This window comes from Ochotona princeps, chromosome 8 (genome assembly GCF_030435755.1).
Source record: "Ochotona princeps isolate mOchPri1 chromosome 8, mOchPri1.hap1, whole genome shotgun sequence".
Taxonomy (NCBI): domain Eukaryota; kingdom Metazoa; phylum Chordata; class Mammalia; order Lagomorpha; family Ochotonidae; genus Ochotona; species Ochotona princeps.
Window position 1 is genome coordinate 2,812,059 of NC_080839.1, and position 25,637 is coordinate 2,837,695.

Genomic DNA, 25,637 nt, shown 5'->3' on the forward strand with positions numbered 1-25,637 from the left:
TAAAGGGAGACTGATTTGATGCTTTGAGGCAATTATGATGAAAACTCATATGAAGGACTTCTGGGGCCAAGAGTGCAATTTTGCACCTAATGCTGGACATTGAGCTAATGTAATTTGTTTATGCCTCAGAAATAAAAAAATAAAGAATAATTTTGGAAAATGTGTTTTGATTTCTGCAGGTCAGATTGGTTTCTCTATTGGATCAAAGTCCAAGATAATTTTTCCACATAGCGGTTCACTCAGGTTTTAAAACACAGCTCCATATACTTCCACAGTGCATGGCTGGTAGGAAAGCAGTTGAAAATTCTATAATGGCTACAAACCATTACATACATATGTGTACATTTATATATACATATTTTTTCAAACTCCAGAAAAGGAGCAAAATAATAGTTAATGACTGACCTCATGACAGTTACACATACATTAAATGTTAAAGTTGATGGCTTCTTCCCTTTAGGAACTTATTTTGCTTTTTGCTTATTTTCTACATTTCAAAATCCAGTTTATAGTTTTTGTGCCTGGTGATTTGTCCTGTCTCTACAACTAGCTGATTTGTAAAGTAGCAGAACAGCTCCCTCAACACTAAATTGTCCACATTAACAAACAGTTAAAAATGAATGAGGTTTGTTTTCCTAGTTTTAATACTCTCTTGTGAGGTGCTTTGGAAACCGCAAGCCATTTTATTCAATGAAATGCATGTTAACTTATTATTGTCTCTCTCATCAACAACAGTGCACCTACCGCTCACTCAAATTAATTGCCAATTCTGGTTTGGGCAGTAAGGCAAACGAATACTATCTTTTTTAATGGGGAAACACTTGCGAACGTCAGGAAAGATTAAAAACCTACTGTGCATCCCTATGACCTTTCTGAGAGGTTGCAGGATGTCAGTTCACCTAGCAATCTTCCCAGGCTTGGTCCTCTTCTTCATGCATACAATAGTTAGGGGACACTGAGAGGAACTTCCGCAGGTCCCTGGAGAGACACAGCCATCATTCCTATCAGCTCGCACATGAGGAAGTGCCACTAGCTGTGACTTTCACCTGTCACTTCAAAAAGAATAGCATGTTGCATACTCAGCAAATACAATATGAGAGAGGAAAATAAGCTGGTTGATTCATTGCAGCATTCATTGCCATGACTACACTACCCTTACAGCCTTGGCACACTATGAAATTGGCCTCATCAGTGCATTAGCGAACATGGTTTGGATTGAGACTATTTTTTTTCTTAGGGTTTTTCCTAACTACTTCCCTTTTTAAAAAATAAGATAATCATTTGGTTTGCCTCTAATCTTTGGATAGGACTTTGTGCGTCTTTGAATATGCAACAAATTTATGTAACATCAGCAGTAAAACTATTATGACTGAAATAGATGCTTGTTGCTCTCATAGTTATTTCCTTTTAGCCTGGCATGTACTTGACCATCACACTTGATGCTTCCCGAAATCCTCCTTTAGGATATTTATTTATTTATTTACTTACTTATTTATTTCACTTTCTGGAGGAGTTTGTCCTTCTGAATGTGGTTTCTATTTGGAATCCCATCCTTCCAGAACTACTCTACTCCTATGGCCTTCTTTGAGAATGCAGTTGTGTATTAAAATTAGGTCACTGCAAATTGTCTTCAGTTCCAGACCCCTCTGGACTGGAATCCACGTCCAGGAAAGCCTCCTTGTTGGTGAAGGTGGAGCTCAGCGTTAGGCTCTGTCGAGGTTTCACAGGCGCAAGTTCATTCAATTTAATATTTTCATTTTTTACCAGTACCGTCTTATCCATGTTTTCTTCACTGTGCCTTGCAACCACAGCATCAAAGACATCCAACTTCGGTGGCAAGGTTCCGCTTTCGAAGAGGTATTTGGCTAGATAAGAGATTCCAATATTGGCTAAGAAGGAGGTGACCATGGCGAGTGTTTTAAAGGGGAACCTCTGATTATATATGCCATTTTTATCAGAGTAGTAGCCAGGGTAGAGAATCAGGGGCTGCAGATACAAGTAGGGCTCCCCTCCAGTTACTCTCAGGAAAAGGCCAGAGACGTAACCTGCCACGGCGCCGTAGGTGTTGGTCCCCTTGATGAAGAGCACACAGAGTAGCTGAGGGAAGATGATGATGTACACCAGGTCGGAGCTGAGGTACCACAGTCCATACACCGTCTTCGTCACCAAGGCCATGGCTGTTGCGGATGCTCCAAACACAAACACCGTGATGCGCATGACCCAAACAATCTCTTTGTCTGATGCCTGTAAGAAATTGTCACACGACATTGTTGACCCTTTAGCCAAGGATTGAGTGCCATTATTTGTTGTTGTTGTTGTTCCGGAACCTATTTGAGGAACTTCCCTGGTTTAAATGACTCAATCTAGAGGCAAACTCAACCCAGGCTATAACGCCCACAACAAACAGTCTGAGTGACCTTCCTGGTGGAGAGTACTCTAGACAGAGTCTCTGTACACTCACACACTCAGAACAGAGGGTGTGAATCTACCCTGGAGTGCACAGAAACAAGCTAATGTGATAGGACAAGGATTAAGTGGAAGATGTTGCTCCCTGTCCTTGGATCATCCTTACTTTCTGTCTTCATAGGATGTCATCCTCTCTGACACTGACTGCTGTCTGCCAGCCAAGACACCCTCCTAAGCCTTGGTAACGGACAACAGTTCTTAATAGGGGCTGCTGGTCTATTAGCGACCATAGCAGCATGCTAGCAGAACCAGACCGACAGCACGTTTTCTAACAAAGTTGGTCTTGGGAGTTCCAAGAGGGAAATTCCAGGTATTATAAAACAGGCATGAAATACGTCAATCCACATGTCCTGTTCCCATTAGGATTCACTGGTCTCCAAGTGTACTTTAAATAGACTGAAAGTTTTGCTAAGTGGTACATGTTTGACCTAAAACTGAAGACCTGCACTAGAGCATCTGGATTTGATTCCTGAACCCTGGTTTTTCATTTCAGCTGTCTATTAATACAGACCCTAGGAGATAGCTAAGTTTTGGGGTTCCTGCCAATTTTGTGGGATAACTGAAATGAGTCCTTTATCCCAGTTTTGGGGGAGTGAACCAATGGACAGAATTGTCAATGCCTGTTTGTCCCTCTATGTCTGTCTGCCTTCAAAAAGTAAAACGTTTTTAGTAAGTCTTTCTAAGATGTTTTAAACATCATTATCATTAAAAAGTTAAGAATTATAGTACTATGACTCTGCTACTTAGGAAAGAATCATACTAATGTTGTTCCCTTCAGTATTGAAACGTGTGATAACAGGAACTGATACATCCATTTGCAGCATAAACAGACTCTGTTATCATTTAGTCTCACATGCTTCATAGAATCATGATGAGGTTTCCACATTAATAGGATCAATCACAATAGAATGAAAGCACCAACAATAATAATTATTATAAGTTTAAAAAAAAAAAGGCTATTCTTACATTTTGTCTGAAAGAAAGCTGGTAGATATTCCGAGCAAACATTGAACTTGCTGACAAGATGGAAGAATCTGCCGAGGACATAACAGCAGCAGAAACTGCACCAAGACCAAAGAAAGAAATATACACAGGGCAGAGGTACTGCAGGACGATGGGTAAAATCATGTCTGCTTCATTTTTACTTTGAGGGTCTGGAAACCCATACGCAGTCTGGTTCCAGTCTGTTGAAGAGAAATGATCATCAAAATCACCAAAGTATGTCCCTTATCTATTTGTGAGCTAGCCTATTTATAGGCGGTTTTGAAATAAACTAAGACTTTATTCTTAATGTTGGTGGACACACAGGTCAAGTGGAAAAATCTTGTATGTTGTATATTCTGGTGCTTTACTTAGAAATATTTACTTCATTGATTTGAAAGGCAGAAGGATAAAGAGAGCTGGGGTGGGATGGGAAACGAGAAAGATCTTTCAGCTGTTGACTGACTCTCCAATCGGCCACAATGAGACAGGAGCCTGGAGGTCCACCTGGAGCTCCACAATGCATGCCAGGGCCCGAGTATCTGAGCTCTCCTCAGCCGCCCTCCCAGGAATGTTGGCAGGGAGCTGCTTCAGAAGTGAATCAGCTAGCATGTGGACTGCCAATCTGATGTGGGATGCTGACACTGCAGATAGCTGCCTGGCTCACTGCACCGGAGCACGGATTCTCATTGACGTTGGTTTCAGCTGGTCTCATTCACAGGCTCAGTGATACAAATATACACACACAGACACAGACACACACATATATGTATATGCATATGTATGTGAACATATGAATAAATAAGTATATATATGTCCTTTTCTGCAATGATTGGTTGCATCATATGATGAAAATCATAGAGCATAGATGTGTTTAAATTGAATCACAGTTTTCCTTCTACATTTGAAGATGTAAGAGGATATAAGTTTTTTTTTTTTTTTTTGCCTTATCCTTGACCAAATGAATGGATAAAAATAATAGTGGGGCTATTCCACCTATCCTTGTCCTATGTATAAACTTCACTTTGGTGCTGTCTCAGCACAGTTCCTGGGTCTGGATCCTGGGGCGAGCACCTGGTTTAGCATGTAAGGCATTGGTTGACCTGCCTACATCCCATAGCACAGTGCCTGGGTCGGGGTCCTAGCTTTGCTGCTAACTCCAGCTTCTAGTTTCTTTCTGATGCAGACCTTGGAGGTGGAGTTGGTTTCCTATCACCACGCCAGAGACATGGGCTTAGTTCCTAATGCCTGTTGCCAGCCTGGCTTAGTCTTCAACATTGTGGTTTCCGGGAGAATGAACACACAGATACAACTCTATGCTTTTTTTTTTTTTTTTTTTTTTTTTGGCTTCAGCCTCTCACATAAAAAATAAAGTTCATGGTGTAGGTCAGAAATAGATAGTTTTAACGGGCCTGCCTGCTCTCTGGGAAGATGCCCATGTGCATCACGGTTGAGAACTATTGCTGAGAGGAATACTGGCAAACAACTGATAAAAAAAACTTCAAGCTGAGAAAGCAGATGTGTTCCCAAATATCCTGGCAGTAAAGGGAGCGATCAAATAAAACATCCAAAGCTCACTGAACACAACTTGCTAAGGACTGTAACAAAGGTCCATCTGATGGGAACACAAGTGAGGAACAGCTGTCTATGTGGGGAAAGAGGGACATAGGGAAGCATCTGGCACAGGTAGGAGGCAGAAGGGTTGGTCAAGGTAACACCATGGGGGATTTACCTGTAGATGCTCCAATAGCTCCAATGAGCACCGAGGGGACAGCCATCACCAGGCAGCCGAAAGCTGCCAGGAAGGACAGCACTTGAGCATAGGTGGCTGAGGAAGACGAGAGGACCCTCTGAAAGTAGGCCTGCCATGGGATCCCTCCTAGACTCTGCATAGGACCACAGGGATTTAGAGTGAACAGGAGACACACAACATCCACTATCCCTCTTGCCTTCATCACAATCATTCTTAGAAAAGTTACACACAGGACTCTGAAGCACAAAATTCTTCCATGGCTCAAAACTCAATTGTTATCACTGCATTCACGCTAGTCCACATCAGACTTGTACACTGAAATTTCCCAATCCCCAAAAGATGGTCTTAGGTATTAGATGAGGTCTTTGGGAGATCATGAAGTTATGCAGACAGAACCCTCATCAGTAGAACGAGTGTTTTTATGGAAGAGGCCCAGAGGGAAGACACACCTAGAGGACGCAGAGACAAGTTGCCTTCCATGAGGAATGGGTCTTTTAACCACACATGAAATCTGCCAGAATCTTGCAGGATTTGGACACATATGTTTCTGTTGTTCGAAAGCCATCAAGCATATGGGTTTTGTTACAGCAATCCAAAATGACTCAGGTAATTTTATTACCACATTTTGCATTTCATAGAATTCTTTTCCATACCATTACAGAAAAAAAATTCTTTCATTTCCCTACTGTAGCTCTTTAAATGTACTAATAGTTTTCAAATTAATCAATTAAATATTCTCAAAATAATAGTTGACATGCCGAAGGAGCAAAGTTAAATGTGAATCAGTTTAGCCTAGCCCTTGTTTATCCTGCCAGGCAATGAGTGGTAACAGGGACATAGCCAGAAAGGCCTGTGAGATCCCTGCCCTGCACTCTGGCACCTGTCTTCAAATGGGAGAGGTAATGGGTTACAGTGTTTCCCATAGCAGAGTACGGAGTATCAAAACAAGGTGGTAGGAGAGTGTAAGGGTATTAGAAACTCTAGTATGTTCATGTTTACCTTATGCCTGAATGTTACTTTATAAAATTAAGTGGTTTATACCACATGCTAGTACACGAAGTATAAATAATACATATACCAACATCAGAGATAAAAGTTCTTACTGATTGAGACTCTATACCCACAGAATTTAACTATAAATCAATTTGTTGCATGCTATAAAGAGGCTTACATGGAAATTAAATTAGAAATAATTTATTATTTGGGGGGTAAAAAAGGTGGCAAGCAGGGACAGAAAACATCTACAAGATGATGAGGAAAACCTATAGGTTTTCTATAGAAACGACTATTGAGTCAGTCTGAGCTTTGAGTGAATATCAATTGGTGGAAATACCAAGCCAAGACAGAATCTGGGAAAGAGACGGAAATCACAACGGGGTGTGGAGAGAAACGTGAGGCAGCTGGGAGATCACTGCGTGTTTGGTACAGGCAGAGGTCATAGTTTATAAGTGTGGCTGAAAAGGACAGACTTTCACCTGTTTGATCACCAGCCCTCTGATGGCACAGAGCCAATTTCCAAAGCCTATTGGTTATTAGAATGAAGGACCTGCTGAATGAGTTCGTTGAGCTACAATTTTCCAAGCCTCTTTTAATTCCTTGTCTGTCCCAGTGGGCTGTAAGTTCCAGGCTGTACATCTTATTTAGAATTGCCTTGCTTGTGGTACTTCAAGCTTCTGTCACGTAATGATTATGGAACAATTTCCTTCTTATAAAAGTCACACATGGTCTAACTTTGGGAACAGAGAAGGAAAAGTTAAAAGAAGAAATTCTAAAATTCTGAAAACTTTTCATTTTGCAACCAATGAGTAAAACGAAACAATGCATCAACATTTGCATTCCAACTAGGGCATTTGGCTCATCACAGGTTTACAGAAAGTAAAGTCTGACTTACATTTAAAAACAGATTCCATGTCTCTGTTCCCATAGAATTGAAGCCCTAACCTCACTGCGATGGCATTTGGTAAGTTTGTTGCATGGGCTTAATGTACTTTTTTTTTTTCTTTTTAATGAGCTTAGAAGGTCCTCTCAGGCTCTGTCCAAAATGTGAGGCTTCAGTGAGGAGCCAGCTCTCTGGACCTGGAGGGGAACTCACAAGGGAACATGACAAAGCTGGCACCCTAATTGAATGCTTCCAGCCTCTGCAGCATAGCTATGTTGTTTATGTGTCATCCAGCCTACAGCACATTGTTGGTGCAGCCCAAATGATGAATAGAAATAGTCGTAGAGAACACGGGCCTGGAGGAGTGAGAGGTGGGCAGGCTGCAGCGCAGAGAACAGTGATGCACAGAGCTAACGGGCTAGGTCGAGAGCCCACTAACTTACTCCAGTGCTTTCATGTTGGACTTAAATACAGCATGCGAGACACTCTGTTATATCAAGCAGGGACCCAGAAGAAATAGGAACGAAAAACTCATGGGAATCATAGGCCATGCCCAAAACGTTTAAGTGTATTTCCATACTAGATTCATTTAGCATTCATTTAATGTCCACTTCTTGTTTGTAGTTGGAATCAAGAATATAGCTGAGTCAAGTACCTTCAGTTATCACTGAATAGAATGTCTTACTTTAAAGACCTCTGAGGGCTAAAGTATGGGATAAGGGAAAGACCAACAGGGCTTCGTGTTTTGCTTCAATCCAACAGTGCAGACAGTATGACTGTCAAGAAACTGTCTTGTGTTCCTGTATCTCATTGTCACTTCCGTGTCACCATAAAAAACATGCAAAGCAGGTGCAACAGCACACACACAGAGACATTTAATCTGTTAGCCTTCCACTCGTCAGTATAAGCCATCCCGGAAAAGCGAGAGCCAAGGGATTTCTCAACAATCCTTAGGTACAGAAACCTTTCAGACACATACAATTTGCATGTGGAGATGATGCCGCAATGCAGCCTAATGCAATGCAAGGTCATGTTATAGTGGCAATCTTTTAAAAAGAAGCAGAAATTTCCAATTTCTCCTTAATTTGGATATAATATTAACCTTTTCCCCAAGCTAGAATCCAGGGCAAAGTAATGTACTCGTATGTCAGCTCTCTAATTAACAAATTATAACACCTGTGTGACTGCATTGGTTTTTTTTTTTTTTTTTTCCCATCTCCCTTCAATCTGTGATATGTTCTGGGTCCTTCCCTCCTCCGCCCCACAGTGCTGTGCATTTTGAAGCTGCTCCCGGATGCTGACATTCTTAGCTATTTCTCCTGAGTGACACACTCTTTGCTATCTGCTCTCAGGCACTCAGGGCCTATGGCACCGCTGATTCACTTACTGTGTAATTCAAAACTGAATGAACCACTCATTCCAGAATAAATTGGCTTTTAATGCTTTATTCCAAAGCACACATTAAAAGTTCAGATAAGTTGGCTCTTGGGCTGGGGGGTGGTCCCTGGAGAATGGAATGGGACTCCTTGACATCCATCAAAGCAGAAACGTGGACATGTGCGTAAGATACCACAGGCTTTCTAGTCTTACTTGCTCCCCCTTTTGACAGTATCAGCCACCAGTCAAGATGCCACCCCAACTTTCAGAAATGGCCACATGCCAGTAGACGCATGTTTAGTATAAACATAAATATCATGAGAATACATTGGACTTAGGAAATAATTAGATTGCATTTCTCAGGTAAGCAGTACTTACCAACAACAGAAAACTATCAAGCCAACTGTAGACTTCGAATGGTTCAATGGTTCCCAGCCAAGGTGCCTGGTACTTGGTGTGCACAGCTGTGAATCCAATGTCAGAGACCGCAGGATGCGACAACGCAAAGGGGACGCCGATCCACTGCAGGGAAGAGTGACAACAAGGCCTTGGACCATGAATCTCATTTCTCCACACTCAGGATTTATACACCTGCTTTATCTTCTTACAGGTGGATTTAACAATAGTTTAACTACAAGGAAGTAAAATTGTGTTCCCTTGGCATTTAGAAAAGCTAAAATAACACATTTGCCGCTTGATCATACTTCATCATACAACATTGGCTAAAGTGCAAAGTCAGAATCTATTAGGAACAAAAAATGACATATGAGAAACACACATGGACATGCACACACGTAATTCCTTTTTTGTGAAAGGAAGGCTCTTCATCCACGATAGTAAAAAAGGAATGGGAAACTATAATATATAACACAAGTATCCAATGACAGGCTAAACAAAAGACAGAAGAAATTGAAAGGAGGACAGTTTATATGGCACAATGCAAATAGGAAACCACATGTGTGGGGTGTATAAGTGTGTGTGTGTGTATAATAACAGGGTTGTCTAGCATGGGAGTGTATGAAGAAAATAGTTAAAAAAGAGACATATGGAGGGAATTTTGAGTCGGAAGAGGAAGATTTATATTTCATTGTATAGGCAACTGAAAAGTAGAGGAATTTCTTCAAGTGTTTAGGTTTTCAAAAAAAAAATTTGTTAATATAAAAAGAATACATTTCATGTATTTCATAGGTCTAATTCTAAGATAACCATAAATTCTCCCCTCATATCCTAAGGAAGTTCTCCTTTATTTAGGAAGGTGAAAAAAGACCTTTCAAAACAGACATTGAAAGAGCTTGTCACCATGTTGTGCTACACACAGAAAGAGAAGGTATAGTTAGTATCATAAAATAATGTGACAGTGAAAAATCTAGGGAAAAAATTAATATAAAACAAAAGGAGTGCTTTAGAAAAATGGCAGGATCAAGTCATTACTTGAGAATAATTACTTAACAATAATAATTTGGAATGTTACTGGTCTAATTCTCCATCTCAGACTGGTGAAACAAATTTAACAAGAACGATCAATATGTTGCCTAACATAAAACAAAACAAAAGTGAAAGTGAGAAGCAGTCTCTAACCTGTTAGCTTCTAAGCTTTAAAAAGATTTCATTGAAAAAACAAAAAAGTAATGGCCCCAGGCTGCTGCTCTAAGTGAACAGAACCGTAGGGGGGCATCAGGGAGAGCGATTAAGACCTCCAGGGCAGCAGAGGCTCTGGGAATGGCAAGGCCCACATCTGAAGAGGCAGTTACAGTTAGCCCAGAAGCAGGATTAAGCAGTCAGAGAGAAAAACCAGCAAAGGACCCCCCGGCGTAGTCCAGGGCTCCAAGGATGAGGACTCAAAACCAATGGAAATAAAGAATTTGAGAAGACAGATGGTTTAAGATGTAAATATCAGTTCACTGTATGTGCATGTTGAGCAATGCGAGCTAGGAAAACATACCATGAAGCGTCTTTTATTCAGCCTACTTAATGAATAATAACGGAGCCTTAACAATACAGCAGGTCATTCCTCATCAATTCAGTTATATTATGGGCCAGAGGAACAGTCAGGCTCTTGTGACTTTTCTGTGCTAACATTTCCACACTGTATTCTTGAATAAGCTCCATTCTCATCCAAAGCAAGGAAAAATCACATATAACCACAACAGATAAATTAATCCCTTGGGTAGACCAAGAGCATCAGTTACAAGAGCTGCCACTGAAAAACTAATCTTGCCTCTGACACTCCGAAGAAAGATTTATTTTTATGTTCTTGGCTTTCTTTCTGGAAGCTTATAATGATACCAAGAAAAAAAAAATCCTAATTTTAGCACTGCCCACTTAGTTACAGCAATTCAAATTCAAAAAAAATGGTAGTAGTCCTTCAGCAAGTTAAATATTCTCAAATTCATTGAAAAGAAATTGAAATGTAAATTAAATAGGAGGAAAAAGAACAAATACTATCATCTTTGTTGGCATACATAAATTTATAGTTAAATTACATAGGTGGAATGTATAACTGAACATTCTTTTAAACTTTCCTCCTGGGTATTTTTTGAGATGCTAAAAAGCTAAATAAAGGGTGTGAGGATCGTTTTCCATTTTTCATTTCTAAGTGTCTAGTATTAAAAACTAAAACAGGGTTAAAAAAAAAGTTTGCAACAAACGAGGGATTTGCAGAGTACTTTGTCCTTGTCTGAGCCCACCTTGCAGTGTTCCCAGCCCTTTCTTTGACCCGTAGTCCTACGGGGTCCAGAGTTGAGGTAGTGCGTGCAAACCTAGACAGCCCTGGCACAGGCTGAACGCAGCATCTACCCCTTTAGGTATTGTCCTGAATATCAGGTAATACACGCACAGTTACAATCTTTACGTTCTACCCTGCCAGTTTACCAAGAAACAGCATTGACTAGAGTATATCCATGACACAGAAAGGTTCTTCCGTTGCAATGCTAAATACCACATCTGACAAGGCACTCTTTAATCCATGAAACACAAACATTATCCAATTTAACCTATGTCTTAGGGAGCAGTATAGGATATTTTTCAAAACTATGCCTAAGTCCTTTCTTCACTTTTATACCCCAAGTAGTGATGGCAAATATTTGAAACCCACAGTTCTTTTGATGGAATAACTTTTATGTATTCTCAGCATCCTTAATGTTAATCAGACTAACTACAGGAAAGCATGTGTGTGTGTGTTGTCCAGAGGGCTTAATATTTTTTTAAAGAAAATGGTTTTTAAAAGTCATTTTATTATCAACTATTTTTTAAAACATAGTTGGACATTTTTTTCAATTTTTTTTCAACTCATTAATATTCATCACAATCTCTTAAAGCAAAACGACTTGGACACAGCATTCCCATTCGCAAAACCTGCTGGGTTATTTGCTGGACTTCTTTACCACATACCTAGCTAAGATGTTCCCCTAAACCATGCAGAGTCCCTCCAATCACATTGCTTCCCTTTCATGCATTTCTAGAGAGTGAGCAGTCAGGCAACTCTAAGGAAAATGTATACAGCAGGTCCTAGGAGGGGAAAATGAAAGTCACTTTTACAAATAATCTTTTTCTTTAAAACAAACAAACAAGGTGCGTTTCAGATCACTTCTTTAATGAAACAGCTGACCTACGAAGGAATCTTGTTTGATGCCTGAACAGTTTAAAACACTAAGTTGGTAATACATTATGCACACCTTAACAGCAAACATCACCTTGATCTATTACAATAAGCCAATGTGAAACTGCAGAAGTATCACTAGTTCTGTTTGTGCCTAAAATATCCTAATTTTACCTTATTACTCGCTTGGTTAGTTAATGCTTTGTATTAATGTGTAATACTCATTACGTTTCTGGGGCACAGTGCAACATTCCAACATGTAAATCCATCACTATAGACTAAGCCAAACAACTAGGCTTTCATCTCCTTATCGTTTTTTCTTTTCTTTTTTTTCTTTTTTTTTTTTTTTTTTGTATCAGGCGTATCAGCTCCTCTCCTCCAGTTCTTGATACAGACTATTACAAAGTATTGTGAACTGCAATTACCGGCTACCACGTTGCCTACGAGTAAAACTTGCAATTTCCAATCTGATGTATGTACATTTTTTTTAATTCTTGAGGAAGATGTGTTGCCTTCAGTCCTCAGAGAATCCACCAGTTTTCATAAATCTATACTTGAAGGATAGGAACACCTTGGCCTTCCTAAAAGTTAGATCTGGTTCAGGCTTTTCTGTCAAAATCTCAAGAAACGATTGGATCTTTTCTTGTTACTGCTCCGTGGAGGATGTTTGTTTATAGAACAGACTTAGTGTGCATTAGGATGAAAAACTGATTTCCTATAAAATGTTGCTGTTAGTATAAAATGCAACATTATCTTTTAATAAAAGAGAGAGAGCAGGAAGGAAGATGTGTATGTCCCACTTACCAGTCCCACAAAAATGCAGAAGAGTTGAACAACGTCGGTGTAGGCCACAGAGTACAGGCCACCCACCAGCGTGTAGAGGGTGGCGATGAGTGCAGAGACAATGACCGACGCGTGTACATCCACATCAATGATGACGCTGATGGTGGCTCCTGAAAGCAGACAGACAGCTTTGGGGGCTTCCTGGGCGATGATCTGCCATCCTTCACTGGTAACTGATGCCCCCCTCCCAGTGCCCATGCCACACACAATGTATGATCCGTGTGCTAAAGTCTTTCTATCTTACTGAGCTTGCGTGTGTTTGTATACAGGTGTAGCCTTGCTTTCTGAGGTCAGTGTGTTGCTAACTGATTTATATGGATGTCACTTGGAATTCATGATATGATTACATAGCACACTGAAATAGAGCTAAATTTAGTTGCATTGTAAGAACGCAATCATTTCACCAACTATCTGAAGCCCGACTTTAGTATGTACAAAATACTTACCTATTTAGGAAAAAAGATTTTCTGACAAATACGTCATCCATATCAACATTTTACAAATAACATTCATTTACTTCTTTGCTTTAGCTTGTATCACTGATAAATATCAATTGATAAATGTCAAAGAAGACATCAAAGAACTGAGATAAGTTTGTAGCAAAAACATCATAAAATTGTTACACTGATTATCAGATTTTCTCCCTTAGATTCATGAAAGACTACTTATATTTAGTTGGTGGCACACGCCACTCTTGCTCCTAGTATAGCAAACTACTATAGAAACCCAGATTTAAATTTTATGTTTTGAAGCAATTTTCATCATCAAACTCCTAAGCCCTCCTTGGAAATGAAGTTTATGTCCCTGCTGTCCTTGATTTCTTCAGCTGGTCTCTACTGCGGGGAGAAACACTGTGTTTCTTTTAAACCTTGTGGACTGTGTTTGGTAAAGGCTGTATTTCCAATGAGAACATGACGCTGGGGGCCATTCGGACCACTATACTTCCGGTGACAGTTCCTAAGTCTCTTGTTGCTTCCCAAGCTCTTTGCTCACTGTCCTCATATTACACGTGCAGCAATGACACAGCTGGCAGCACACAGGCAACTATCTGATCTTTCATATCTTCCGTTGCCACCTGCTCTCACATCCCAACCCCTTCTCTTCAGGTGACCAGCTAAGAGGATTCACAACCTCGCAGTGGTGAAAATACATTACCTCCAAAAGCAATATGAGGTATTTTGACATAAGATAGCAAAAGAAGGTATTTTTCCAGGACACATTATTTTATTGGTTTTGCTATGGCAATAAAACTAACATCTTAAAAAAAAAAAAAAAAAAAAAGCAGTTGAGCCACAAAACTAGTAAGAAGTTTGAGGAGGAAGATAAAGAAAGTGGTCAATTATTTATAACTAACTTTCAATAACTGGTTGAGATATGACTGCAACTTTCTGGTCTTTAAGTCCTTTCTTCCAAATTGCAACCTTTAACCTCTTCTGTTTACGTAGGTCTCCCGTTAAATAACACTCCCTTACTGCATTCTGTGACTTATAAAAAGTTCAGAGTTAACAGAAAAGACATCAGAACTTAATGTCATAACTCACTTTTTAGAGAATTTACCTCCCCATCACTATTAAAACACAAATAAATTTTCCCTCACATAATTTCTTAATAATTAAATCAGTGTGGTGAATGAAACAAATTTATGCTTCCAGAAAGGTTGTGAAATCAGTCTATTTCTGTAGCTTAAGGTTACATTTTCTGTATGTAAAACCATATTAAAAAAGTTAAATTTGGGGCCTGGCATGGTAGCCTAGCAGCTAAAGTCCTCGCCTTGCATCAACCAGGAACCCATATGGACACTGGTTCTAATCCTGTTGGCCCACTTCCCATCCAGCTCCCTGCCTGTGGCCTGGGAAAGAAGTTAAGGATGGCTCAAAGCCTTGGGATCCAGCACCCATGTGGGAGACCCGCAAGAAGTTCCTGGCTTTGGATTGGCGCAGCACTGGCTGTTTTGATTGCTTGAGAAGTGAATCATCAGATGGAGGATCTTCGTCTCTGTATATCTGACTTTTCAATAAAACATAAATAAATCTTTAAAAACTTGCAAATTCTTTAAAAAGCTAAATGTGAACTTTTAGAAATATAAATAAGAGGGAACTTCACAAAATGTGCATAGATTTCAAAGTCTTCCACCAAAATATACTTGTCTTTTTATTCATTTTTCATTTAATGTCCATTTTCCCATTCATTTAGTTTTCTTTTAACTCCACTTTCCATTTTCATTCCGTCTAAGGCCTGGCCCAGTCCTGGCAGCCATTTGGGATCCAGTGGGTAGAGGATCTTTCCATCTCTGTGTCTCCCTCTCTGTAGCTCTGAATTTCAAATAAAGAAGTAAATCTTAAATAAAAATAGTGGTAACAAAATTCAAGGTTTAGCTATTAATTTCATACTTTTAAAATATTTTAGGAGTATTAGCTCATTAAGTCAATTCCACATGCAGGGCTCAGTAATAGAAATCCATCTTTATTCACCAAAAGTGAACATTTTGTATTGTTAGATATTTAGCCCACTCTTTTTATTATTAATACCCCAGCAGGTAGCTTGCCATTAAAATCAAAATTTCTACTGTTGCCATCAGGGGAAAATCAACTCTCCTTGTGTCTGAACTAACGAGAGAAAGACAGATAGTTTCACACATAATGTCACCATCATGTAAGTACAGAAACCTTGTATCAGAGACGCGCAATATCTTCCACTAAATTATTGCTCTAATTTATATCACACTTGCTGCTTTTCCACATCAAACAATTTCTTGGTTTACAGTCAGAGATCAAGGAAATAACACAAGATTATCTGAGATTTTGGGAGAGAGAAAGGCAATATAAATTAATATTGATATTGCAAGGGCTGCATATAATAAGAGTGGAAGCAGATAACTTTGCATCATCGTATATACAATAAAAGGCAAAATTCACCTTATTTTTCTTCCATTCTTATCACTTCAAGTTTGACTGTGGACTTCAACTATACTACTGTTTTTTTGTAAGGAGAGATGAAGTGCCCAGATACCAAACAGCAATATTAACTCACTGAGGAAAGCTGCTCAGCCACTAGCTAGCTGATTCCCAAGAAGGAATCTCTAGTGTTCAGTGGGATAGTGTGAATTCACTCTTGGCCCAAAGAGAAAACATTCAGCCTGAAGATCTTTGATGATCCCACCTCATGTTTTCTTATCTTGCAATTAGATCTAAAATCCAACAGCCAGTCAGCTAAGTTCAATTTTTAGATCCCTAAAGGTGTCTAAAATTCAATACTTCACGACATAATTGGATTACACTGGTGAGTCAAAAGACAATATTGCTTTTTGGAAGTAGGTATATCTAGAAGTGTTTTATAGATTCCTTTGTGATTGGATAGCACACTATAATCCATGTTCACAGTTGAGAATTGTACATGAAACAAAGAAATAAGCAAGGTATCATATGAAATAATGTAACTTCATTGAAAAGAACATTCCCATTGCATAAGGGAGCTCAGAGGAAAGGTGACTGGTCCAGGAAGTAATGTGCATGAGCTAATCTGAAAGTGCTGGTGATGCGCCAGGTAGATGATGAGATGGGGAAGAGGGCAGATGAATGCAAAAAGCCCAGGTGTCTGGGCTTGAATCATGTCAGAGGCGAGAAAGCAGAAACACAGTTTACAGCAGGAAGAGAGTCAATGGGCTAAGACCAGTGATGAAACAGAAGAATTAAAACTCAACTCATACACATGGGAACTATCCAAAAGTTCAGTTTCAATCAGCAGAGGCATGTGATGAGATCTGATGTTAGAAGAAGGGCACAGAAAAAGTGGGCAAGGAGAGAAAGAGATTGGGTCACCTACCAGATGGGGACATGGACATGGGATGGGAAATAGAGCTGAGTAAGCCATAGAATGAGAGTGCAGATGAGGCAGACACACAGTTTCTGGCTAGGGCGTTCCACTTCCAGCTCCCTCAGCAGTCCTGCTCTGTTCAGAGGGTCTCACCACCTACAAGTGGCGCACCTGCATGTCCGGGTATCTAAGATTGCGTTAGAGTTGACGGGAACCCCAGGGTTGGGATGGTTTCTTGTATGAGTTAGTAAGAAGACATATAAACTAGATGGAAGTCCTGGCTGAATTCTTTCATACTGAAATTTTCCACTAACAAACCACAGCTCTGTGCTTTTACAGGTGTTCAGTTATTGAAATATTTCAAGTTTGGTGGTTTTGCTAGTAGTTTATGCTAATTATGTATTCCATCAGCAGAGAGCTTGTGATAGCTCATTTCCTGGGAATTCTATTTACAGTTAACATTGACACTTGATGTTATATTTGTTTTTCTAATACTTACATATTTAGCTTATTTACTTTATACACACACAGAGATACAGAGAGTGAGCAGTATCCCTGATCTGCTGATTAACTCCCCAAATACTCATAGCAGTCAGAACTAAAGAGAACTCAAAGGTATTCTCCTTACTGGTGGCAGGGATCTGAATGCACGAGCCATCTCCTGCCCTGCCCAGGCACAGATTAACAGGAAGTTGGAGGCAATACAGATCCGGAACTTGAACTCAGATTCTCTGATGCAAGATGCAGGTGTCACAGTGACATCTTAGCTGCTGCCATCACTGCCTGCTCTGATACTGTGAGGAGTGACTCCAACATCCCATCTTGGACCAAGAGCCAAGTCCTGTTTCCTCCTTCCCCACAGCAAATTTTACACCAGTCTGGTTTTCCACCAATCAGATGTAACCTGGCACCTGACCTCAGAATCCCACTCACCAATCTCTCAAGGTCCTTCCCGCTAGGTCCCACCCACCTACCTGTGGCTCAGATCATTTCAGTGGCCAGTCCTTGGGGCTGACACACAGCCTCTCCCTTCTTCTCCCTCTCCCTTCCCTTCTTACCTGGCTCTTCCATCTTGTCCCCCTCCCCTGTCCTGGCAGCCCTCAACCTCCCACCATGGCAGGAGATGTTTCCCTTCCTGTTCCCCCTCCACCCTCACTTCCTTTCCTATTGAAATTAAGGACCTCCTAATCCTCATAGTGTCTGGGATTTTGGCTTGCGTGAAAAGAGTACTTGACTGCGGGAATTAGCTACACGTAACAACATCAGAGCTTTTAAGTGCATGTTAAAACCTAACAGATACTGGGCTTTTAAATAAATTAAAACAAAGATAGTGATAGATATTTAGCTATTTAAGCTGATACTTGGGAGTTTGAGTCCCAGCTTTACTCACCATTACAGCTTCCTGCCAAAGCAGACTGGGAGATAGGAAATGATGGCTCTGTCTGGGTTCCTGCCATCAGTGTGGGAGACCTGGATTAAATTTCTGGGTTCTGTTTTGCCTGGCCCAGCCCAACACTGCAGGCATTCCAGAGGTGAACCAGATCACAGACAACCTCGCTTCTCTCCTCTTCCTCTTCCTCTCTCCCTCTCTTTCTTTCTTATCCCCGTCCTCTTTCTCTCCCTCTCCCTTTTTTTCTCTTTTTCTCTTTTCTCCCACTGCATTTCAAATAAATAAGTAAATAAACCTTAACAGTGCTTTAAAAGACAGCAAAATGACTTTTTATAAATCAACATCTTTAGAAGTTTTAGTTTCTTCTACAGCACTTGGGCTTGGGTCCTTTGAGAAGTTTAGTTTTGTGTCAACCAAAACAACTTACTATTGGAAAAATAATTGGGCGGTAAGATATTCCGTTTTCAAAGAAAGGATAGAAAAACCAATAGGAGGTTAAAAAAATTCTCTTTTCACAGAAAGGAGATAATTGGAAGCAATTAGGATATCAATCATTGATTTGGACACACTTAACACTCCAAAACACCCAAAATGTTTGCTAATATCTTCCTTAAACCCTGGCTTATGGAATATTGCCATGAAAATTTCCTTTAAATAAACATTTCTTATTCATCATAAAAAAAGAAAAACCTCAGGGCCATCACCCTATTGATACAATTCAAGTAAAAAACAAATTCAGTCACGGTTTTCTTTAGCCGCTGTAGCTGTGTTGTGGGTAAGTGTAGAATTTCTGCGAAGCTTCGGGGACCACAACCATCACTCAATATGCGATTCAGTAATTTGTGAGCAGCAACAGTCGCTGAATGAGGCTGTGCACCTGGTGTGCAGTTAACTGGAGAGGCTGAGCTGAAACATGTTCCCTTGGTCCTTACCTAAGGCAGAGAAGATCGCTGCAGCCCAGAACATTTCCCCCATCAGTGCAGGGATAAACAGGAGTCCACCCATGCGTTTCCCATAGATCTGCTGAAACGGGTCCAACATGGTCACATAGCCCTTGGAACGCATAGGCTTTGCAAAGAACAGACCACCTAAAATAAATTCAACGAATATTTACATGAGAAAGTTGAAGAGCTTTAGTAGACCTTGCCAATCTTTGCCCATGCTATAACATCTCAATGAAATGGCATTTTCAGAAACAGCTGGATTGGGGAACCAGTCTGAATTATCCTGGAAGACAGTCACAAGAACTCTTCAGTACTGCAATAACAATCCATTGATGCATTTAACATTGTTATGCAGAAGTGTCCAGAGGACAGACGGACGGTACAACTGAGGCATGGAGTTAGAAAACACACAGTAGCACCGTGCTCACTAAAACATCTTAGTGCTCTGTGTCGGCCACCACAGTACTGAGGCATTTTGAGCAAACACAGATCCAGGGAAGGCATGCTGAATGCAGAGAGACAGATTGTGGGGAGAGAAGAGGTGACCTTTTATTAGTTTGATTTGCAAAAGGAAATTCTGGTATAATCAGCTTGATTCATTTTGAATAGCTGTGTGCTTTTAAAGCAATGAAACCTGACTGTGTGAAGAAATTCACTGCTCAGATATCCATGTGCTCCAAGGAATTCAAACTTCTACATGGCCATAATCAAGAGATCAAATCATGTATGCATTAGTGTTCTGCACTTCCCAATGTCTGGTAATAGGAATTTAGAGGGCCTGGGTGACATGTCCTCCTTCACTCGTTATTCAACGTGTGTGACTTGTTCTATTCCTGTTGTTAGCGCTTACCTGAATGAGTCATTGAGAATTGTAGTTTCACTCACCGAGGATCAGACTAAGAGAATATCCGATCGGTGCCTGAGCCCAAGCTAGACCGTAATCTGGTACATAAACTGCTTCGGCTGTTCCGTTGATGTACCCTCCTCCTACCCAGGTGGCTGAAACAGAGCAAAGAAGGGAAGGAGTGAACCCATATTGTCTGATGTGGTGGCCCCTCTTCTTTTGTAGCTATTTGGCATCTACAAACAGAGCTCATCCAGAGTGAGATGTTGCACAGGTGTGAAACACAGGATGTCAAAGATTTTCTGCATTTTTTTTTTTACCTTTTCATTTTGGAATACTTTCAAATTTCTATAATACTTGTGAAGTATGACAGCTTGTGTATATCCCAAGTCTAGCTTCCCCTTTTAACTGTTATGTATTAATGACATATTAAAATGATAATATCGAAACATATTGCATTAAATAAACATTAACACTGAATCGCTGGTTTTACTGTATTATTTTTGTTATGTATATTTATGGAGTAAAGTGCAATAACCCAACACATATTCAATGTTTGATGATCAAGTTAGTTAGCACTTCCATCATTTTCAGGTTTTTGCAAAAGTTGTATAGGAAAATAATGTGATATTTTTGCCTTATACTGATATTTCTGCTGGAGAATGTTGCCCAGGGAGAGGGGGAGTGGTGTTGCTGGTGGTTAAACACATCTAGCTGTCAACATATTTTAATGATTTTATGACATAGCATAAGGCCTGAGATTATGCAAGACAAATGTTATTATTTCATTCTCAATGATCCCCACATATGGCAGAGGATCTTTATTTCCAGCCTTTTCCCTTTTAATTGCATTGGTCCTTGAAAAATGGTGTGTATACATGTTTTCATGTATGCAAATATGTGTGCATGCATATGCGCATGCTGTGGGGGCTGACGCATGTATATGCATATCCAGTGGTATTTTTTGTCTTCTCTTTAAACACTCTGGGGACACAGGATTGAGTAAAACCAGTCGGTATCTCAGTGCAGCTGCACTTTCTGCCTTTAACTACCAGGAGTGAAGAGACAGAGAACACTTCTACCCTAAGGTGCACTGAGTTGAATGTTGATTAGCTTTTACCTCTCGGATCTCAACCGCCCAACGTACATTTAGGGCCTAGACTCAAGAGAACATAAGATTCTGCTTGCACAGGAACTCAATGCTTTTATCCCTGCATTTGCTAAAGCATTTGATATTGCCTAGACAATAGAAACTGTGTCTGCTTCAGATTTCTTAAATTTCTTTGGCCTAATAACTAAATGAGGGAGGCCAAGAGTATTGGTTAAACAAATCTGGGACAAGAATGATCTATGACAAATCTGGGACAAGAATGATCTATCAATTATTAGCTACACTGAGAAGAAAATCTAGTACTTTAGGAGTGATAAATTGACTTTTACCTAAAAGAATAAAAGAGGCAGCTGATGAGGATGGCCCAAGTACTTGGGTCCTTGCACCCATGGGGAATACAGGAAAGAGACTAAGAAAGCAGCTCCTGACTCCTGGCGTTGAACCAGTCCAGCTCATGGCGACTTGTATGACAATGAACCAGCAATGGAAGATCTCTCTGTTTTCCCCCTCCCCTGTAATCCTGCCTTTCAAATAAATAAATACTTCAAAACATGGGTATTGACAAATTGTCAAAGCAAACCTTATGTGTTTTGTATAACATTATGACAGTTACAGGCTGTACGGCATTTATCGGATACGATAATATCATTGGAAATATATTTTAACCAAAAAATTCCCTTAAATCTCTCAGTTAAAATATGAGGTCTTTTACTTCAATTCCACAGTAGTATGCAAAACAATTTAAGTTTCTTTTGTGTTTACGTCAGAGTTTATCTGTCTCTTAGTCCAACACAAAGTAAAGTATTTGGGAGTGAAAGCTATATTTTTTAAAAGAATAACATGGAAAGGCTATGTGACATATCACTTTCAAGTGCACTTAAATCAAATTGTCCACAGAATGCTAAGATGCACCAATGCATACTTATCGTATTGGTTGTAAACAAATAACAAATCCCACCATTTGTTCTTCTCATTTCACAATGTAATAAAAAATCAAAATTTCTCCCACCCCATTCCCCAAGGCAGAATAAGCTTCTGAAAAATGGATTGTTACAGCATGGACTATAAGGCTTAACCCACTTGCTAGTACAGGAACTGCTAGCAGACCAGCACAGCCCCTCTGCATCCAGTGAGCGTGCTGCTGATCAGACAGGCACTGATCTGGTTACAAGCATTTTACACCATGTCAGTCTCCTGTTGTCTGTCCAAAAAAAGTAGATTGGTACCTGAATACCTGATCTGTTATGAAATAGATGTGGAGACCGGGCTATTTATTATGACTAAACAAAAAAATCCCTCTGATATGTTTAATATAGCTCTTTTTGTGCCAGTATTTGTTCCCTATGCTGATATATTTGGGATGAAATTTGTGAGCGAGAACACAAGCTTTTAAAAACTACATATATGTCAAAGGAATGAGCATTTTTAAACTTGTTCATCATGAAATAGATTCCAATGCATCTGATGAAGTTTCGACAATATAGTTCAGTTTCTAAGTGAATTGTAATGCTGTAATATTGACTAAGTTGCTTTGAGTACTAAAAGATTAAATAAATAGCTCTTCAGAAACTGACCTAAACTATGCTACTTTATAATGATATTATTTGAATCTTTTCTATACATCTTAATAACCCATTAGATTGGAAAAAAAAATCACTGTAATTTCTAAAAGACCATATTCGGAAATGTTATCATAATGAATATATTAAATAGAATTTTAAACTATAGTAATAGAATATTACGATAACTCACAATGAACAACATAGCTTGATACACAGCAGTTCATTTATTCTTGCCAACACATTTAACAAATGATGCACTTTTATAAAGAAATCAAGTGAGACCAATGAAAGAGTTGCCTGTGACGCAGTCTGGTCACCAGAAAATCTGGATTTGGTCCTGGCTCCAGGCCTTGCAGTCCTGAAGCACTGGATCACTCAGAGCCTTCACACAGTGACATGATAAAGACTAACGGGATCTGTGTACAGCTAACAGCAACTTCAACGTACGTGAGATGTGACTGGGTGAGAAAATCCCCAGCCCACAGAGCACATGGCAGGCTTCCGGTGGCCAATGTCGGTACCTTTAGGACGTGGGTGCTGTCCTCACAGAGTAGCTCCCTGAACGACTCCATCTACAGGGTGCATCTCTTAAAAATAACATTCAAGACCAAAGCTGGGTATTCTTTGGCTAGGAGTTCCAAAGGGCTAGTTTCCCAATGAGCACCCAGAGTTCCCACGAGTAAAGATCCTGTCGTTCGAGCTTTAAACCCTACTGACACTCTGAAATGAAACGCGCTGTTAGTGAACATGTACCAAATCACACTAAACATAATTTTAGTTGTTCTTAAGAATTATTTTTGAATGACTGGGAAGTATAGAAAAGGGAGACAAATCCTTCCTTACACAGAAGCAGCTTCCGGCACTGCAGAACAAAGTAGCTTCCCCTACAAGCAGCCGGGTCTGAAGGAGGCAGCAGCACACTGTGGCTGAGGAAGCCTGGCGTGGACACACCCTAGCTTTCTTCCTCTCAAACCAAATTTCCTGGAAATCTTCTTACTGTCAGTGTAATACATGATTGTCTTTGGGGAATGGAATTAGTTATTACGTGGGGGAATTAGATTTCAGAATCGGATACGCATCAGTTGGGAATTGTACGGCCACCAAGTTGACATATGTCACCACTAGTTAGGGGTCACGGACATTTACCACGTCACAGCTTCATGTGTGTCATCCAACCGACAGGTGCCTACAACATGCTTTGTTTTCACTGTTTCCACCCACCGAACTCCTCTGAGTCCAGATCTGTTTCCTTGACATTCTGTCCAGTAACTTAGGATAAAAATCAAGTTAGTTCAAGTACAGCATAGTTGGAACCACCTACTTTCAAATTAGCCATGAAATTATCTCAGAAGCAAAGGGCTTAATTACTTCAAAGCTGCATGCTGTACTTAGAGGAGCCAAGGAAGGGCTGACCATGTCCAAACCTACCTGTCATGGTAAAGCCTCCCACCAACAGACCGATGTCTCGGCCACCAACTATGATGGCTTCACTGCGCTCTTCCGCGCTGCCGCTGTTTTTGGTCCTCCACGCAGCCCATATTCCAACCAGCAGTATCAGAAGGTAGAACACAATGATTGCTACCAATCCCTCCACATGGAAAGCCATTTTAACCTAAGGGTCTGGATTCTTCTGCAGCTGGCTACTTCATGAAGACTTCTGAAGAAAAATGCAATCATGCATTACAAGGCAGCCAGGAATTAAAAAAAAAAAAAAAGGTTTACGAGAAATCTGCCACTTAAAGAGAGATTGTAATCAAGAGATATCACTACAAACAAATGCTCTCTTGTTCTACCTGTTACAGAATTAAATATTTTTCCAGCTCTTAACAGAAACAAGAAAATACAGAGACATGTTACAAGTAGGATCATAATTATTTGTCTTCAATGAATTCTTACTACTTAAAAATCAACATTCTTACTAACTCTATCAATAAAGCCTTTACAAAAAATATAGATTTATTTGGGTTTTGGAATTAAATTGCTAGGCTAGATTTTTTTTTTCCAGTAATGCAAGTATATTTGAAATAACTACTCTAATAATTTTTAAATATTCACTCATTCAGTCAGCCCTCTCATTTATCATTTTGAACGATTTCAGGAAATGGTTCCCAAAGCAATCTTATGTGGAAAATATCTGGAAAGGAAAAATTCAGGAAAATCAATTTCTACAATTCAAGTCCACATTTTCAACAAGTTCCTGTGGTTCAAGGTTCCCATAGCAAGGAAGTGTTATTGTTGAAAAGGTCCAATGTGTTGATGGTCCATTGCCTTTTTCTCCTTTCAGAACTTCTCCCCCACATTCCCGTAATAGTGTACACACACACACACACACACACACACACATACACACTCTTTAAAAAGACCAATTGCCTAAGGACATAATGGAGGGTAGAGGGTATTAAAAGCAAAACAAAACAACAACAAAACACAACAAAAAAAAACAAGACTGTCAGAAGACAAATGTCAAACTCCAAGTCCTTCAGCTATGAAATTGCTGCTCTTTTTTCTTCTCACGCTCATCACAGCTAATTCGCGCACCTTAATTCACACACAAGTTTCTGGGCGAACTCACACACTTGTGCAAGCAGGTGGTAGATGGTTGCTGGAAACGGAGCCAAGGAACTTCCCAAAGATTCACGGAGCGAAAAGAAAAAAGAAAAAGAAAAAGCATCCTTAGGCGGGCCTGGCGGCTCTGCCTTTGTGAGTCCATCAAGTGCTTTCTGGAGCTTCCCTGCTACCCTGCGGCTTCTCCGGGGAGAGAAGAGGGTAGGGGGTTTCTTTGTAGTCCTTTGCACCAGGCAAACCATAAGAGCCAGAGAGACGCCCGGCAGTGCGTCCCAACCGGGATACGAAAGAATCACCTCTCGTCCCCTCCAACACCCCCCAGCTCCTGGGCCACCGAGGACCCGAGGGCGCGGGCCCAGGAGCGCGAGATGCCGGCACCGTAGCGCTCTTACCTGGAGTGGTCCCCTCGGTGGAGATGCGCTTCGCCCGGTAGGGCTCCGCCCGGGCCACCGCCCCTGGAACTGTGGGGTGTGTCTGTTCAAAAGTCCGGGCGAGCAAGGCGGGTGGAGTG

The 25,637-nt window shown here is 40.3% G+C and overlaps 1 protein-coding gene across 1 annotated transcript; it reads right to left on the reverse strand.

The window, feature by feature from the left end:
* Positions 1 to 1,601: 1,601 nt before the first annotated feature.
* Positions 1,602 to 25,632, reverse strand: SLC5A7 (solute carrier family 5 member 7). Its single transcript, XM_004594200.2, has 9 exons — positions 25,519 to 25,632; positions 23,990 to 24,218; positions 19,930 to 20,043; positions 19,033 to 19,188; positions 12,859 to 13,007; positions 8,835 to 8,978; positions 5,180 to 5,333; positions 3,433 to 3,650; positions 1,602 to 2,244 (listed from the first exon to the last, which is right to left on the reverse strand). The coding sequence occupies exons 2-9, from the start codon at positions 24,165 to 24,167 to the stop codon at positions 1,615 to 1,617; spliced, it is 1,743 nt and encodes a 580-aa protein (XP_004594257.1). The 5' UTR covers positions 24,168 to 24,218; positions 25,519 to 25,632; the 3' UTR covers positions 1,602 to 1,614.
* Positions 25,633 to 25,637: the final 5 nt, after the last annotated feature.

Excerpts from the sequence above, each read along its gene's own strand:
- SLC5A7 (XM_004594200.2), bottom strand. The coding sequence starts at position 24,167 with ATGGCTTTCCATGTGGAGGGATTGGTAGCAATCATTGTGTTCTACCTT. Across the intron at positions 19,189-19,929 it reads TTCTCTTAGTCTGATCCTCG|GTGGTCTGTTCTTTGCAAAG; the intron begins GTGAGTGAAACT and ends AATTTATTTTAG. Across the intron at positions 3,651-5,179 it reads AGCTATTGGAGCATCTACAG|ACTGGAACCAGACTGCGTAT; the intron begins GTAAATCCCCCA and ends TCTCTTCAACAG.